General features: G+C 47.7%; 1 protein-coding gene across 1 annotated transcript; it reads right to left on the bottom strand.

Annotated features, from left to right (window-relative positions):
• Positions 1–1,082: 1,082 nt before the first annotated feature.
• Positions 1,083–17,369, bottom strand: TIGAR (TP53 induced glycolysis regulatory phosphatase). The gene is made up of 6 exons (XM_080914381.1): positions 17,265–17,369; positions 10,479–10,516; positions 6,921–7,042; positions 5,476–5,553; positions 3,962–4,072; positions 1,083–3,290 (listed from the first exon to the last, which is right to left on the bottom strand). Exons 1-6 carry the CDS (start codon positions 17,294–17,296, stop codon positions 2,865–2,867), a joined length of 807 nt encoding a protein of 268 aa, XP_080770507.1. The 5' UTR covers positions 17,297–17,369; the 3' UTR covers positions 1,083–2,864.
• Between the last annotated feature and the right edge of the window lie 449 nt (positions 17,370–17,818).

Below are 17,818 nucleotides of genomic sequence, written 5' to 3'. Positions count from 1 at the left end.
AATCATTAAACCTGGATTTGTTCACCTAGGGAGACTCATTTCACTTACGGTATGACTTCCATTAATAGAATGGAGACACACAATAGAGGTATTAACTCATAAATCCATTACATGTAAACATAACTATGCATATATGCAAACGTGCATAATACACGATATATTTACCTCTTCTTAAAAAAGAAATCCAAACAATTTGGGCACATTTTGAATAAACTTGAAAAGTAAGTTTGTATTTAAAATGCTAAGGGCACTTGTTCTTAACTGGGTTTTGTTCCCAGCACTTCATGGCAACTCACAGTGGACATACATACATGCAGACAAACACTCATACACACAAAATATCTCTAAACAAATACAAGAAGGGGTGGGAAGATGTCACATCAGTTAAGAGAAGGTACTGCTCTTGTAGAGGACCCAGGTTTGGCTCCCAGCACCCACATGATGATTCACAACTATCCTTAATTCCGGTTCCAAGGGACATGCGACCTCCATGGTACACATATATATACGCAGGCAAAACATATACCATTAAAAAAAAATCTTTTAAGAAAAATGCACACCCAACTAGGTTTGTATGTATATTAACAGGCTGGCCAAATTACTCAGTGACTCATTGGGGCAGTTGAGAAAAACCAAGCTAAGAATATAACAGCAGCGGGGTCACTAGTGTGGGGGGAGTGTCCGTGTATGTGTGGGAGCATGTGTGGGCTTCCTCAGCAGCTGGAGCTTATTAGCATGCAACCCTGGTTTTCATTTACTGGATTACTAATGTGGAGGGGTCAGCACCCAGTGTTGGTATAAAGCAGTAAAGCAAGCGAGCTGACAGGTAAGTAGCAGGGGCTCAGGGTGACATCCGAGCCAGACAGGATCTGGAACCACCAGACTGCACAGGAATGACACAGTAAGACCCCCGGCAGTGTGGGGTCCACGGCTGTGGACCAGCATTGAAGGGGTGAGACAGAAAAGCAGCTCGAGTTTGAGGCCAACCCGATGCACACAGTGGGGCTGTCTCAGCCCCTCTCACCCATGACTCTGCACCTACAGAATACGGAAAAAACCCAAACACCCTCTGTAAACAAAGGATGCTTTATTTTTTCAGTAGAATACTGGTTACAATGGAGATCCACACATTCCCAAATAAATAGTGCCTCAAACAGTATGGGTAAGACAAAGACTACAGGTGGCTGGGTATTTATGTCCATCTGAAAGGCAGAACAATACCGTTCATAAAGGGTAAATCAGGACGTCCTGCAGTGCTCTGAGCCTGGGCTACCCTGGGAGAGCTGGCTTGCCAGGCCTAGAAATCCACTAACACTGGATTGCTCCTCTTCTTAAGAGCAGTTGTTTCGATTTTTCTCCTTTTGTGTTTTTTCCCAATACTGAGGATGGAAGCCAGGGCCCACTGAGCAGCACCTCCAAACCCCTTGGGTTTTTAACTTCCCTCTCAAATTCACACATCCAGCACCCACTCCAAATGCTGACATGACTTCTGAGCTGTGGTCACCCACAGGGCAGCTTTTCTACAGCCTCCTTAATCATGTCCTTGGGTTTCTCGGAACATGGCCACATTTGGGACTCATGATGTCAGTGGTGACTTTATTCAAGGTACATACATATGCATTTGGAATGGCAAGTGAATCCCTAGTTTGAGACCACCAGTACCCAAAGTTGGCACTGGTCCACAAAATGTCTAGACCTAATGCATCGCAGCTTGCAAGCCAACTGTAGTGGGCCTTCTTCCGAAGGTGAACTGTATGTTCTTAAGTTTGTCGCCTACTGTTCAATAATTTCTCAAATTCCACCAGCTATTACTGTTCAAACTCTGTATCTGGGTTCAGCGTTACATTTCCTCCCTGTAACTCCTTTCCCTGAGCCTGCTGGGTTTTCAGCAACCAAAATCCCTTTCCTATAGCGCCACCTGGAGGAAAGGCCACTCACTACATCTGCGCCTTCTGGATACCCGTTTTCAGCACCTCTTAGGATTGCTCTCCACATGCAGGTTGGATACAAAGCAAGGGATAATTTGAGCCTTCCCCGCCCCCACCCCGTTTGCCTGGAAAGCCGCTTTTGCCTTCTGCTCAGAGGACCCTTAATGTGTTCTGATCAAGTGGCGTGTTCCTCTCTTGCCCCAAGGCAGCTTTCATTACTTTTATTTGTGTGCGTGTGTGAAAATGTCTGCAGAGGCCCAGAGGGGGCACCGTCTCCCTGATGCTGAAGTTCCAGGCAGCTGAGAGTTACTCATGGGCAACGGGATCTGAACTGGGCGACCCCGTACATCTGCAACAGCGTAATAGGAAGTAACTGTCAATCCACCCCTTCAGTCCCTCAGCTGTATTTTGAGGCACCAATGATGAGCCAGTTTCTCCAGAGGACACTAGAGCGTTCGGCCATTTTACCGTACAGACAGTAAGAAGCTCCAGTCTGAACACTTTGAACTCTGACACAATCACTGCAAATACGCAGAGAATTATTTAAACCATTCTTTTTGCAAGCACTTGACAACTAAGTGGAAAAGCATATAATTATCTTCAGAAGCCAGCACCATGTAGATGTCAAAAAGGCCAATGAAAGGAGAAGGCGGAAAGGCTATGAATCCCTAGTGTGCAATGCTGAATGTCCTCATAAGTTAACAATTCACAGACATAATGGGACAGGGTGACAAAATCACCATAGAAAACGATGTTTCAGAAAAACCAGGTTGACTGTCAGTGAATTCCCACTAACAGTCTGATACAGCCAGAACCCCAGTGGGGCTTTTTATCGCATGATGGATTCTCCACTGCTTCTAAACCGGCAGGAGCAGAGGACAAGAACACAAGAGGCCCAGGCACTCCCTTCAGAGCTCCACTGTCCGGGCTTTAAACTCAGTGCATCTCAGCCCCTCCATTCAGATGCTCCTGGAGGTTCATACACACGCACTGGATGGATGGCTTGCGGGCTTCCTCACAGTCTACGATAAAGACGCTGATTCCAGTGTTGGGAGTGATGGAAGACTGTTCGAATCTGTCTATTGTTGCTGGCAACGAGCATCTGAGGTCACTCAGAAAATAACCGAAGAGGCTTCTCATGTAAGCTCCATGGCTCACAACTAAGATGCTGGCTGCTAAGCCCAGGGCGTCACCTTTGGAATCCGCCCCCAAGCTGCCACATTTCCCTACAGGGAAAACCTCCGCCAAAGAGCTTTCCAAACAGCTGCCTGGCGCTCCAGGGAAGACGCTTTGTCTCTGGCCTGCCTTGTCCAGGATTAGCTGACAAATGAAATCAAAGAAATCCTTTCCACGAAGTTTTACCTACAAGAGAGGAGAGAGAGAGAGGAAATCAAGCAAAGTGAATGACGCCCTCGAAATGTAAGTCTGAAATACAACTAACCATTCCAACCCCAAGATTCCTATAGGACTTCAAAGCGCCACTGGTTGCTGAAGACACTAAGAAAAAGGAAGGGCTGGAGAGATGGCTCAGCCAGTAAGAGCGCTGACTGCTAGTCTTCCAGAGGTCCTGAGTTCAGTTCCCAGCTCACAGCCATCTGTAATGGGATCCAATGCCGCCTTCTGGTGTGTCTGAAGACAGCTACAGTGTACTCATATACAAATAAATCTTTAAAAAAAGAAAAGAAAAGAAACGGGACAAAGAAGGCTGGGACAGTGCCTCAGAGGGCAAATCTCCTGCCACACAGGCACGGGGACCAGAATCCTGGGGGTCCAGAGTCAGAGCCTGAGTCACTGGCTACACCTGCTACCTGTGCAAACACCACCTACACCACCTCATGTTAACCTCTTCTCAGCAGTAATGGCTGCTGACTGACGGAGACAGGGCAACTTGGAAAAATTAGGGGCAGGGGTGTCAGAGCTTGCAAACCACTTAACTGCCACTTGTAAACACCAGTACAAAACCAGTCAGTTTGGTGACTAGGTCACTGTGCCAGCCAGGGACCTGGCAGCTTAGACACACTCAGGCTACGTACCTGCTCGACTGTCTCTCCTCCTGGTGGGGTGAACATGGGACACTCCTCCCCAGCGGCTTTGGCCATGGCCCGAAGATCACTTAGCGGCTTGCCTTCGGCGACCCCGTACATCTGCAACAGTCCAGTTAGATAAAGTGAGGCTTAATAAACCGAAATCGAAATAACGGTAAAGGCCTGTAAAAAAAACACCCTAAGACCATCCCAGGAAAGAACTCACCTTCCTTCCCAGATCTGTGACCCTGTCTGCTCAGAATACATTGAGCAGAAATTTCGATCTGGGTCCAGGCAGCTGTGAAGAAGAACTTCCCAAGACTAACCCAGGGAGATGGTGGGGCTTTGTCAGACAAAGAAGGCGTCTGCCCAGTTCCAGGGATGGAGAGAGATGTGTTCAGGGCAATACCTGGGCCCACCTACCCACCCACTATCACGCCTGGTTCTATGTTTTCAGCGCATGTTCTCGGGCAAAGAGCAGGAACTCCCTTCTGCTAGACCTTTTATGAATCTTGAATCACAGAGAACAGATACGAGCAGAGACAGGTAGGCCTCCTAACATGCCCTTCCCATCCTGTTCTGTTTCTTCCCAGGGTCAGGAGGAAGCAGAGCTGACAGGGATGCCCCTCAACTTGGAGTCGGTATTGTAGGACACAAAACCCCAATGCTCTAGGAGGCCTGGGTTCAGACCCCACAATGGAAATCTCCGTGTGCTTTGCCCTAAACTGAAATCTCAGCTTTTGGAAGGCTCGTTTCTGGTACACAAACTGTGTAAAGAAGGCTGACCTACACTCACAATAGGGTGTAGGACTGGGACGGAGAGCTCTTTGCCTATACTTTAAATTCCCCCACAGTGTAAACAAGTTTTTACCAGAATGACCTTTTACTTAACTTACCTCACAGAGTTAGATAGAGCACTCTACATAAACACTATGTAGCATGACCACTAAGTAGATTCCCCTCTCCTCCATCTGCCCATCTCATGCTCAGAATTAAATCCAGGGCTTCAAACACTTTGGTCAAATACTCTACCACTGAGTTATTAGCTCTAAATCTTGAATTTTTTTTTTTTTTTTTTTTTTGAGATAGGGTCTACGTAGCTCAAGTCAGCCTCAATTTAATAATTTTGCCTCCACTTTCCAAGAGCTGTAATTACAGATGTGTGCTACCATACCCAGATACACCTTAACATATATTAGTTGATTCTAAAGTCCCAAGAAAGGGCTGGAGAGATGGCTCTGCAGTTAAGAGCACTGGCTGCTCTACCAGAGGATCCTGGTTGGATTTCCAGCACCCACACGGCAGCTCACAAGTGTCTGTAACCACAGTTCCAGGGGATCTGACGACCTCTCCTGGCCGTCTCGGAAATCAGGTATGTTCACAGCACACAGATATTCACGCAGACAAAAATCCACACAAAAAAATATATTAATTAAAACTAAATTTCTGGGGACTGCAAGCGTGCCTCAGCCGCGTGACAGCTCACTCGTGCATGTGTGACAGAAGGGAACAGGAACAATTACCCTCTCTCGAAGTCGGGAGTCGTACTTCACAGCCATGTCTTTGCAAAATCTGCTTTTCTCCAAAATGCCGTGTATGGTCTGAAAACCAAAGGACAAATGTTTGTTTCTCTTGTTTTATAAGAATGGATCACTGAAGTTTCAAAAGCACGCCATTCCACTTTTTAAGATCACTAGCAGTAGTTGAGCCGTGCAAAAAGCTGCTTCTCGGCCCGGGGCTGCCCTCTGTGCCGGAGCACCTGCCCCGAGCACTACCAGAAGCTTCTCTGCCTAGGGCTGGAGCTTGGTTTGATGGCTGAGCACCGGCACAGCACCCAGGAAGCTCGGGGTTTATGGATTTTCATGCCTTAACTCATGCCTTACTGCTATTCATCTCTAATCCAATTCAGACCTGCTTTATAAAGGCTCATTATGACCCAGACACACATCCCACAGACAGGCATTTTCTCTCCCTTGGTTATGCAGATAGAGGCCAGATTAGACCAAATTTAAAGTAGTTAAAGACAGGTTTATTAGGAGGCAGTTCGAGGGTTCACAGATCACACATCCGGCCCACAGTAAGGTTGTTTTATAGAACTCTGCGAGTGGTGATGACACGCCTGCTAAGAGCTGGGGCTGTGTTCACACGTGGTCAGACACTGAGCCCCTGTGCCGATGCTCTTGGGTGGGTTGCCAGAAACAGAGACTAGCAGTGATGATGTGTTAGTACAGTTTTCTCTGTGAAAGCAGGGTTGGGGGACAGAGGGCAGCCGGGGTTGTGCAGCCTGTGCAGGGGACGGGCAGGGGTTCTGATCTAACAGACTTACTAATAAACTCTGCCCCTGCATTTGTACTATATCCTCGTGAATGAATGGTTAGCACAGACACCACAGAGTCTGTCAAACCTGGAATACTTATCCTACAGAAGAGACATTAACCTTCCTTGTGGCTCTTTATGCGTATACCGCACACGCATATGCACGTTTATGTGAGGGGCCTCCAGGAGGCCCTGGAATGTGTTCCTGGCTTTCTCTGCTTCACTTATTGAGGCGAAGTCTCTTGTTAAGTTCTGGCTTATCTAATTAGCCAGCGTTTTCCAGGGGTCTCACCCTTTCTTCTCCCAGTTGCTGGGATTTCTAGTGGCTACCACGTGCACCCATCTGGGCTCTGGAGACAACGCCACCCATATGCCTTGTGGTTTTGTTTTTGGTTTAGTATTTTATTTTGTGTGAGTGTGTGTGAGTGTGAGTGTGTGTGTGCGCGTGCACATGCTGTGGTTTGCATATAGAGATCACAGGTTAACTTGAAAGAGTCTGTTCCTTCCTTCCATTACATGGGTCCCAGGGATTGAACTTGGGTCGTCGGGCCTTACCCACTGATCCATCTCAGTAGGCTTTAGAAGCAGGTTTTTCAAGCTCCGTGTCGATGAGATCCTGACCCACTGGCCTAGACAGGCAGCCTGAACTCACCTGCTTAGTCCTCGTGAGATCACTGGAGAAAGCATGCGTAAACTGCACATTGCTCAGAAACCGACCAGCGGCAGCTGCTTGCTTAAACCCAGTCTCGGAAAGCGGCGCATCTACTCCTTGTCCTGTGGAGAAACAGAACCATTCAAAAATATATCTGAGCAAAGTCACATGAAAGGGACAGAGGCTGCAGTGGTTAGTGACATGACGTGACTTCCATGGCTACTAGACCACCTGACTTCTTAGACAACTGACTCTAAACACCATGACATGAGTCATAGCTCTACAAAGACTCACCCGCTCAAACGTGCCCTCAAAGCTACTTGTCTCTCGGGAACCCACACTGAGAACCGGGCCGTCTGAGCTCCTCCCACTTTTCCATCTGTCCATTTCTCCACAGGCTGTTCCTGCAGGCCGCAGCCCGAGACACGGTCAGCCCACTGCCTAAAGGTCAGTGCCGTAATATTACTCCTCTTCCTTCCTCCTCATTTCACCAGACATGATGGCTCACCCCTATCACCTCAGCCCCTGTAAAGCTGAGGCAGGAGGATTACAGAGCATTAGAGGCCTCCCTGGCCTACACAGTTAGCTGCAGGCCAGCCTAGACTACAAAGTAGTACTGTTGCAAAAGAAGAAACCTAAATTACATTTTTAAAGAATTATTAACATAGATGAAGCCAGTGGGAACGCAAAGCAGGCAAGGACCATCCCAAAAGGAAGGAACTAGACTGCTGGCCTCAGGGATGGAGCTGGCCTCGGAGCTACACCCTGACAGGAGGGAATGGAGGAGACACTCCACTGTCAGCACACTCTGGCATGCAGGGGGAGTGGCTGCTGTGGGCCAGAGGGCTGGAAAACAAGCCGAACCGGGAAGAAGTCTTAAGGGAGTCTCAGATCAGAAGGAAAATCAAACACGAACCCCCTTCAGAGAAAAACACTCTCAATAAGGAATAATAAACTTTCATTTAAGGCAAAGAAAAGGTCAACTCAAAAATTCAACATGCACTCAATGTGCACACGACTAAACACACAGAGGTGGATGTGTAACCCTCCCACCACCCCAAGTACATGTCTCATGAATGAAAGCCAGGAGGAACAGGGGAGGGATTTGGAACCACTGAGACTTTAGATATTAAAACCAGCGGACTAGAGATAAAGACAGATTCAGAATAACTGATAAACACAACCCACCAACAACAATGCAATAGTCTCCTAAAGAATCACATTTTTATAACGAAGGAACTGATGTTAAACTCCCCTCTGGGCAAAAGTTTTGCAGAAGGGATGCAAGGACCTCAAATACAGAGCTGAAGACACCATTCAGAAGGCAGCACAGACACCGGGAGACAGAACATCCCACCGATTGTTACGTGAGTTTCTGCTTTGTAACAATGCAGTAGGGATCCGGTGGCTCACGAACCAGAGTTGCCTGCTTCTCACTGCTCTGGAGTCTGAAACTCTGTGTCAGGAAGCTGGGCAGAGTGCTGAAAGGTCAAATTGCAGAAAGAAAACCGGGGACCTCTCGGCGTCACCTTGCCAGGCCCCTGGTGAAGCTGTGCCTATGATGGAGTCCCATTAGTCTACGGCGTGCATCTAACTGGAGCTCCAAGGATGAATAGAGAAGCGGAGGCCAGAGGGTGGGGACAGTGATGGACAGCTTTCTGAAACGAGGGATGGCGTAACTCTAAGGACAAGGAAAGCACAAAGGACACGCAGGAGGACACATTGAAGAGGGAAATCCCTGGGCCAGAGGGATTGCTCTGCAGTTAGGAGCACTCCCTGTCCTGGCTCCCTCTTCTGGTCTCCTGGGACACTGCACGTTGTGCACAAACAACAAACCGCTTCCATGTATAAATAACAAGTGAATCTTAGAAAGGCCTTGTAGGTTCACTGCGGGAAAATGAAGACCACCAGACTCAATGAGAAGATTTAAATGGAGACCGCTACCCCGGTCTCCATTATGAGATGTGATAAACTGGCCACACTCACCTCATTGCTGACAAAAGACCTGACTAGACCAAGGTAGGGAAGGTGGAGCCAGACACAGACAGACAGACGGGTGGACAGACGCACACTGGCATGTGCGGTTCAAGTCACTCATACACATAACAATAAAAGGGGGGGGGGGGATGGCTCAAAGTACAAAGGAACAGTCCTTAATGATAATGACAGAAAAACCATGTCGAAGGACCGTGGGTGCAGCTGGTGACACTGGGCCCAGTCAGGAAGCCCAGGGATGAATGGTCCCCTCACCACAGGACTTGGAATGGAGTTGCCCACTCTGAGTCTTCCCAACTGCATGAATCTAATCTAGACGACCCCTCCCAGGCAACCAGAGGCTCCCTGATAGTCGTCTCCACAATTCTAGATCCTGTCAAGATGATAAACCGATTAACATCCACAGCTAACAAAAGGCCTCCTTCACCAGCTGTGCTATACCTCGGTGCTGGGACAAGGCACCAGGGTCCAGCACCAGGGTCGGCTCACTCCAGAGCCACACGCTCAGCTCCACAAGACGATGAAAACAGAAAGAGAACTTCGGTGCTGAGGAAACCTCAGTCCAGATGTGTGCCTGCGCTGACTCAGTGTCCTTCCCACCTAACCACACCAATAATCAGGAGAAAGGGACAGACGGACTGCTGCCAGCTAAGGACTGGGCTTAAGGATTTATTTTTACTGCTTTTGTAAATTACGGACGTCTGTGTCAGGGTATGTGCAGAAGCCGAAGAGGGCGTTGGATCCTCTGAAGATCAGACCCGGAGCTGGAGCTAAAGGTGTTTGTGGGTGACCTAGTGTGGGTGCTGGGGACCAAACTGGGGTCCTCTGTAAAAGGAATACACTTTCTCAACCACTAAGCCACCCCACCAGCCCCGCAAAGACTATGTGGGGATTTGCTTGTTTTTAAAAGGGGAAGAAGGAGGAAACCAGTGAGCATCCAACTTAAAAAGTCAGGAGACCAACCAACTTCAAAATGGATGTGAATGCAATAGTGGTTACTCAAGTTCCAGAGCACCCAGGACCGAGCACCCCACAACAGAGTGAAACAAGCAAAGCAGAGGAGCTGCGCACAGGCACCCCACAAGGGTGAATTTCACTGTTAGTTCAGAAATCAGAGTAAGTTTAGGAGTGTGCTAACGCCAGCCTGCAAATGTCTTGCTTCCCAACATGAAATCATTTTTCCGGCCTAAACTAACCTTGAAGTCTTTAGATAGTGCAGATACTGGCCTCAAACGGAGATTCCCCCTGCCTTGGGCACCCGCCGGCTGGGATGACTGGCATGTGTCACCTGGCTTTAATTATTTTAAGTGGTAACTGTGGTATTTCAAGTCCTTAAGAACCCAGGGTAGCGTTTTAATCAGTGACTGGCCACTGTGAGGGTCTGCTTAGCGAGACACTATTGGAGAAGGCCGTGCATGTCAAAGACTTCTGTTCCTCGTGGTGACCTACTGTTTTAGTCTGGTTGCCATGGTACCCTCACCCCTAATCCCAACCCAATTCAACCCTATTATAGTCACTAACAGAGAATGAGAGAGAGCTGGGCAAAAATCTGATGAGACTAACCTTGAATGATTTTCTCCTTATTAAGTCTTGTTTCGCCACTAAAAGAAAAAAGAAAAAGTGACTGTTACCAAATTATTTTTGAAAAGAGAAAAAAGTAACAATAAAGAGTAATGAGATTCATAACAAATCTTGCCATCCGTAAAGCAAATGTATACAGGTCACCCACCCAGAATTGACCCAGGTCCTAGATCAAAGGCAGTCATACTGTGAGATAGTGGCTATTTCTGGTTGTCAACCTGACTATATATGAAGTGAATCACAATCCAGAATTGGGAGGCCCACCTTTGATCCTGATCTTGAGGCACAGAGGCTATAAATCATAGGGAACTAAGGCAAGGAGATCACTGAGCTCAAGGTCATCTGGGACAAAGCAAGTCCCAGATCCAGGTGTGGTGACACACACCTTTAATCTGGGACACACCTTCAGCTGGAGACCTACATAAGGACACTGGAACAAGGAAGGCTCTCTCTCTTCCCACCTGCTTGCCTTGTGGGACTGAGCAACTGCTAGATCCCTGGACTTCACAGCTGCTGACTAATACGCAGACCAATTGTGTTCCCAGCTGAAGTGTGGTTACATAAAATCAAAACAATCCCAATCTTAAAGCAACCAGAAGACTAACAGGACTGACTGGAAAGATGTCCAGAAAATAATGGGGTAAACTGAGGCTGGAGGAGAGAGGTGAGAAGGAGCCACATGGGCAAGCCTAGATGACAGGTCAGACCTAGAATAAAAGTCATCAAGAAGGGCTAAGGGGCTGGTCAGTTGGTAAAGCGGTCACCACACAGGCAAGGGCTGAGCTGGGATCCCTGCGCTATGGAGAAAGCTGGAGATGGAGACATGTGCCCGCAATCTCAGCTTCCACATGCAGGTCAATCCTGAACACGGATTCTAAGAGACATCAAGAGGGACTAGAAAGACGGCTAGTGAGTAAAGGAACTGTTGTTGCTCTTGCAGGACGAGGGCTCCATTCCCAGCACCCACACGGTGGCTCTCAACCTAGTCCCGGAGGATCCAATACCCTCTCTTCTGACCTCAAGAGACACCAGGCACACATGTGACACATGTACATATATGCAGACAAAACACCCGTATACATTAAAAAACACACGGCAAAGCTTTGTGTGGTAAGAGAACCACTAGGACTAGAAGTCAAGGTGTGAAAGAATATTCAAGTGTTAACGTCTTAGAAATGAGGGAAATAGAAAACATCTGGATTCACATAAGGAAACACTAGAAGGTATATTAATAAATAGGTCCAGGCATATTGACACATGCCTTTAATCCTAGCATTTACTTGCTGGGTCCTGCACTGCCTTAGTAGAGACAGAATGACAAAGTTTCTGCCCCTGGGACAGGGCCAGCTGGTATAGGCTGCTGTGGGCATGGCTTGTTTGTGAATAACGTATATACATTTACTTCCTCTTTCCAATAATGTCCTTCCAGTTAATATTAATGACTCCATGATAATCAGAGACAGCAAGAGTCCAGGAGGTGATGGTGTGGCTGATGTCTCCGAAAAAAACAGCAAACACCTAGACCTTCAGGACAACCCTTAAGGCTGTGGAAGAGAACTCTAAAAGTTTCAAGCTAGGGTCCCACCCAGCTAGCTTACGGTCTGTGCCACCCAGAGGCAGGCAGATCACTAAACTCTTCTTTACACTGAAAGAAAATGTGTGCTAGCTGTCTCCTAAGAATCTGGGAGCTGGGTTCAAGGAATGCTAACTCATAGAATAATCCAAAGGCAACCTGGGGCAAATGACTAAAGACTGGGCTGGTGATATTCAGGAGATATCTAGAAAATCTCATTTTAGAATACCGAGGGAGAACAGTTCTAGCAGAAAAAGAGCTGTTTGAAGATCTCCAGAGAAGGCAGAACAAAGCAGCTGCAAAGATGCCTCAAGCACAACACAGGCCACCAGCGTGGTCCCTTGAGTTTGTTTTCACCGCTCCCAGACACCCCTTCTCTCAGAAGCCCTCTCCAAGCAGAGGCTGGTCCTTGTCACTCAGGAGGCAGAAGTGGGACTTTGTGAGTTCAAGGCCAGCCTGAACTACACAGGGAGTTCAAGCCAGAGCAACGAGTATCTGTCTCTAAAACAAATAAAGTTTTTTTTCTTGTTTAAGGGAAAAAAGTGTAAGGAATATAGCCAGTGGTGGAACCCTTGTTACCATGCAAAGGCTCGGATTCAATACCCAGCACTGCAAAAAAACTAAGCAACTAAAATACAAACAAGTAAATAAATACAGTCTCATTCAGGCAGAGGAATAGGAAGGAGAATTGTTTTGGTTTCTAAACATTTTTTTAATGTATGATTACATACATGAAATTACTGTGTTTGGAACTGTATAGGACTTGGCAAAACCAAGACTCTTGATGGCCCAATATTAATAAAATAGATCCTACATATAGTATAGCAGCATCTTAACAGCCACCAAGAAGGGCATTAACCTCTGACATACAGGAAGGTCAGCAGCAGAAGGCTGGGCTGGGCATGCTGGTGCTCCTAATCTAGAGAAAGAAATGGTGTCCTGGGCTCATGTCCTATCTAAGCTTTAAAATCTCCCTGAGACCAATAAAGACGGCCTCCTGTGTTTTAATTTCTACACTTGGGAAGCTGAGAGAGGAAAACTGCTTTGAGTTCAAGGTAAGTTCCAGGCTATCTCGGGCTACTAAGCAAGACTTGCTCAAAGGACCAAAAGCTGCGTTTGGTGACACTACCTGAGTCTAGCAACTGGGAGATGGATGCAGGAGGGTCAGGAGTTCAAGGTCATCCAAATTGCCCAGTACCTCTGAGACCTGCCTGGGTTACATTAGACCGGTCTCCAAAATCTAAATAAACAGAACTGCTTTTAAGTAGAAGCATCATCCCCCCAATTACTCCCAGCAAGAGACAAAATGGCACCCTCACTGCACACATTTAAAAGCTAGGGTTGGGGCAAGGGAGATGGCAATGGAGTTGGTAGGTGAATTGCTCCCCATACAAGCATGAGAACTGGGTTTCATACCTAAAGTAAAAAACCGTGGCTAGGCCCATAATCCCAGCACTGGGGAGCTGCAGCCAGCCAGCCTAACACAATCAAAAACCTCGAGGACCAATGAAAGACCTGGGCTCAAAAAAGTAGGTAGAGGAGCTAGAGAGGTGACTCACTGGCTGGTGACTCACAACCACCTGTAACTCCAGTTCTAGGGATCTGCTCCCCTCTTCTGGCCTCTGGGGGACTGCACACTGCTACACAGAAGACAGTGATTCGCATAAAACAAACATAAATCTTTATCTTTAAAAATAAAGCTGGAGAGCAGTTACAGGAGTGCGCGCGTGCGCGCGCACACACACACACAGAGAAAGTTACTAATTTGCCACACCAACATCTGAAATCTCTCTATATAGGCAGTGACCATTCTTCTGAGCACTCAAAAGAATCCAAGTGACAGGATTGTTTTGCAAAGGCACTGTCCTACATCTAGTGAATCTTTCCAGTAAGACGTTAAAAACAAAATAGATGTGACATAGTGGGCAGTTTCCTTTAGCTGTAGGCTGATTTCCGCTGGGGCTGGAGAGAGATGTTCAGTGGGTTAGAGTGCTTGCTCTGTAAGACCTGAGCTGAGACCCGGGAGCTACAAAAATGGCAGGGTATGTGCCCGAACCCATGTGCTGGTAGCTGGGGAGAGGCAGAGGGAGCATGCTGGCTGCCAAATTACCTTCAGGCTCAGTGAGTTACTGAAGTCTCTCCACCCATATGTGTATGCACACACACACACACACACACACACACACACATACACAGTTACCTTTTCGTGTCTAGCAGGCAGTTTTGAACTCAAGCCACGTTATAAATATTCAAAGATTACATAACCCAAAATAGAACTGTTTCCCAAAAACCTGTGTAAATATTTAGTATTACAGCTTTTAGCAGCTTTGAAAGGTTTCTATAAATCCTTGCGGCGGGTGTTTAAAGTCAGTTTAGGGGATGAGCAGGGCCTTTAAGCGAGCTGTTTTGCTCAGGGAGCCACTTCCCCGAACCAGAGCAGGTGGAGAGCGATGGATCTGGAAGGAGTGGAGGATGCATCGGTCATTTTCAAGTTCTGCAGGGTGATCCATTTCCAAAACAGAACACCAGGTTCCACAGGAGTCTAGACACTCAAGCCAAGAGCTGAGGTCTCATGACCTGCCATTTATAGGCCCTGTGGGCGGGGTGGGGGTGGGGTGCTGCATGGGACACTACGGAGACACACAAGACACAGGGCAGGCGCGTCACGCTGTAGGTTACCATCTGCTGCTACTGAACAGTGAGTCTCTTGGCTCGGGTTTACATGCTTATCTCCTGCCAGATCCTTATAAGGATTCCGATTCAGTAACAGACAGCTTCCAGCTAGCCACAGCACCTTATCACCCCATCCTTAACTCCCCTTTACCAACCATTTCAAATGCAAATACCGATCTCAAAGGCTTGTCCTGGAGGAAAAAAATAGTTTGTTAAAAAAAAAGGAAAAAAAAGTAAAATTAAATAAAGTTTATTAAAAAAAATATTAAAAAGTTTTAAAAGCTGCCCCCCCCAAAAAAAGAGGGGGAGTAAAATGGTTTTGCACATAACAGACTATAATTCAGGCCTGAGACTGTTGCGTAGGAACACTCACCCAGCCTCCCTATGTTGGGTTACAACACTACAACTTTCACGAGAAATTACAGTTCAATACTAATGAGAGACGGAAAGTGTGGAATCCAGGGTGTTCTAGTCCAAAAGATGACCACCTCCATTTCAAAATATGGAGGAAATGGAGATGATGACTCAGCACCAGAGGACCCCGGTTCCGTTCCCAGCAGGCTAGCAACTGTCCTCCAGCTCTAGATCCCCCCCTCTTCTGGCCTCGGTGGGCACCAGGAGCACACACGCTGCACAGACATACACACCTATACGTATAAAATAAGTGAAAAACTTAAAACACGACCAATTAAGATGAAGGATTTGGTTTAAATTTGTCTTGTTTTATAGTTCAGCTCAGTACAATTAGCCAACTTTCCCGTGAATTATCATTATCTACGGTGACTACCAGTCGTCATATTTGAAAGTATGTTTGCTCTTGAGCCAACCATCCCAGATCTGTCACAAGTCCAACGGAGGAAACCTGGTATGACCGTGCCAGGACAGCAGCTAGCCACAGCCCTCTCTATTTCAACATACGTGTCTTGCTGTGTCTAAAAGAGACTGAAACTTGAAGCCAGGATTTCACTCCATACCTCGGGAGACCAGGTTGGCCTTGAACTCCTCTGCCTGCTGGGGTTTTAGATATGCTGCCACAACTGTTGGGAGGAAACTCCTCTTACCACACCCTAAAATTATGCAGGAGCTGATATTTTCAAATGACCTCCGAATGCTAGGCTTTCGGTAATCAAGAAGCAGAAAATAGTGGGCTAATTGCTCTGGTTCAAATACTTAGTTACTTGGAGTCTGACTCCCCTCACCTTGCCAATGACTCATGCAGGTAGTGCCCAGTAAGAATCTAGGTAGGGATGATTTACCAGGCCCAGATTTCCTTCCTCTAGCCTCAAAGGGGCTTTCTCAGCTGGGTCCAGAATGTTCTCAAGACGAAAAGAGGACAAGGGGACTCAAGTTCCTTCAAGCTGTATCATCCTCCCAGAACATTCTAGAAAACACAGGGAGTGCCACAGAAGACGTGGGGAACCAGATTTCTAATTTAGTCACTGAACAATCCCTGAATCCTAAAGGCCCACTTCACGTGATGCTGGAGATCAGCTTCCTATAAAGAAGAGTCTAGACAGAAAAGGCATCAGTTGAAGAAGGCCTGAGAAGGTTCGAATGCTGTCAGCGCTCCTGAGAGCCCTTATGAAGACAATCTGAAATCAGTCCTGCTATGAGAAGCTGTTCTGATAAGCCTTGACCACACAAGTGGGACTCAGCTGCCTTTTATCTGAGCTTTGCTTACAGAAGAACAAGTCATTTCATTTCATTCTCGGGTATATTCCTTCCTCTCTGCTCCCACGGGCTCCATCTTCTTCATTTGGTTCTCTAACCCAGCAAGATTAGAAAGATTGCAGTCACCAATCTGCTTATCAAGACACAGGTTGGAAAGATTAAGTCTGTGGTCAGACGCCTAGGCTACAAGGCTGCTTCTAGCTGGAGCCTGAATCCCAACCAAGGAGCGCCTTGAAACTTTCCACCCTGAATTGGCCTACCATCATCACGGAGCGAGCAAGTACTGAGAAGGAAAAAGATAGGTGATCTAAAGCCAGATTCTGTTCCATAAAACCTGTCAAGATAAAAACCCGTTTGTTCGGGGTGATGCAGTCGACAGGGAGAGTCCAGAACCTTTTTTTTTTCCTCTTTCTCAGAACCATAACCTCTGAAGGGAGGTAAATTTCAAAAGTATACCTGATGCGAGGAGAAAGGGGAGAGTGTAGGGTGAGGAAAAAAAGGCAACCAGCATAGGACTGATGAGGTGTGGCTGGCCCAGCAATTCTGAAAACTCTGTAATCTACTAGGGAGCAGAAAGGTCACACGGAGAAGTCGGGAGGCCGGGTCATGTCTTCACTCAATGGCTGGGAACCTTGATCATGTGCTTCTCCACGCTTCTTTCCTCGGGAAAACGCAAGGCTATTGACATTTAAGACCTGACTTCCTCAGTAAGGGTGTCGCGGAATAAAGATTGGACAGGAGAGGACGCAAAAGGAAAAGTACATGGAAAGCCCACCCCCCGCCGATTGTAGCACACAGGGACCAGATGAGACCCCGGAGGTCAGGAAGCTCCCGGCGACTGAGATACTCACTGGCGGATGACGGTCAGGGCGAAGCGCGGCATCTTGGCCCCAGACACGTGAGCCACAACCTGGCTCTGCAGCACCTCGCTGCGCCTGACTGCGGGGCCACTTTGCCTGCACTACTTCCGTCTGCCCTGCGGACCGGCTCCGTAGCTGTTGGTCGAGGCGGCTTTACGTCACCACAGAGCTGCCAATAGGAGCGGAGACTGAAGCCCGGAGAGGCCCCGCCCAGGCCAGTGGCGCTTGCGCCCCTGCGCGCCGGCCTGTGATTGGCGCCTGGTAGGTGCGCGCGGCCCCGCCCTGAGTTAACGCCCTGGGAGTCTTGCCAGAGCTAGACCGCTGCCTGCACCCGGGCCAGATAAGGACTGCTTTGATTTTTTTATGCTGAACGGATTTGAGGAAGGCGTGTAAGGTGTAGAGCCCAAAGTGTGCCAAGGCGATGGCTCTCTCATGGTTACGCAGCCAGATTGCGTCCCGTGAGGGTTAGCTGTTACCCTTTACCTGGGAAGTGAGGTCAAGCTAGGTCTGTAGATCTAAACCAACCTAGTTTTATTTCTCGACTC

The sequence above is a fragment of the Micromys minutus genome (assembly GCF_963924665.1).
Source record: "Micromys minutus genome assembly, chromosome: 3".
NCBI classification, from domain to species: Eukaryota; Metazoa; Chordata; class Mammalia; order Rodentia; family Muridae; genus Micromys; species Micromys minutus.
This window is presented reverse-complemented; position numbering and strand designations above follow the sequence as displayed.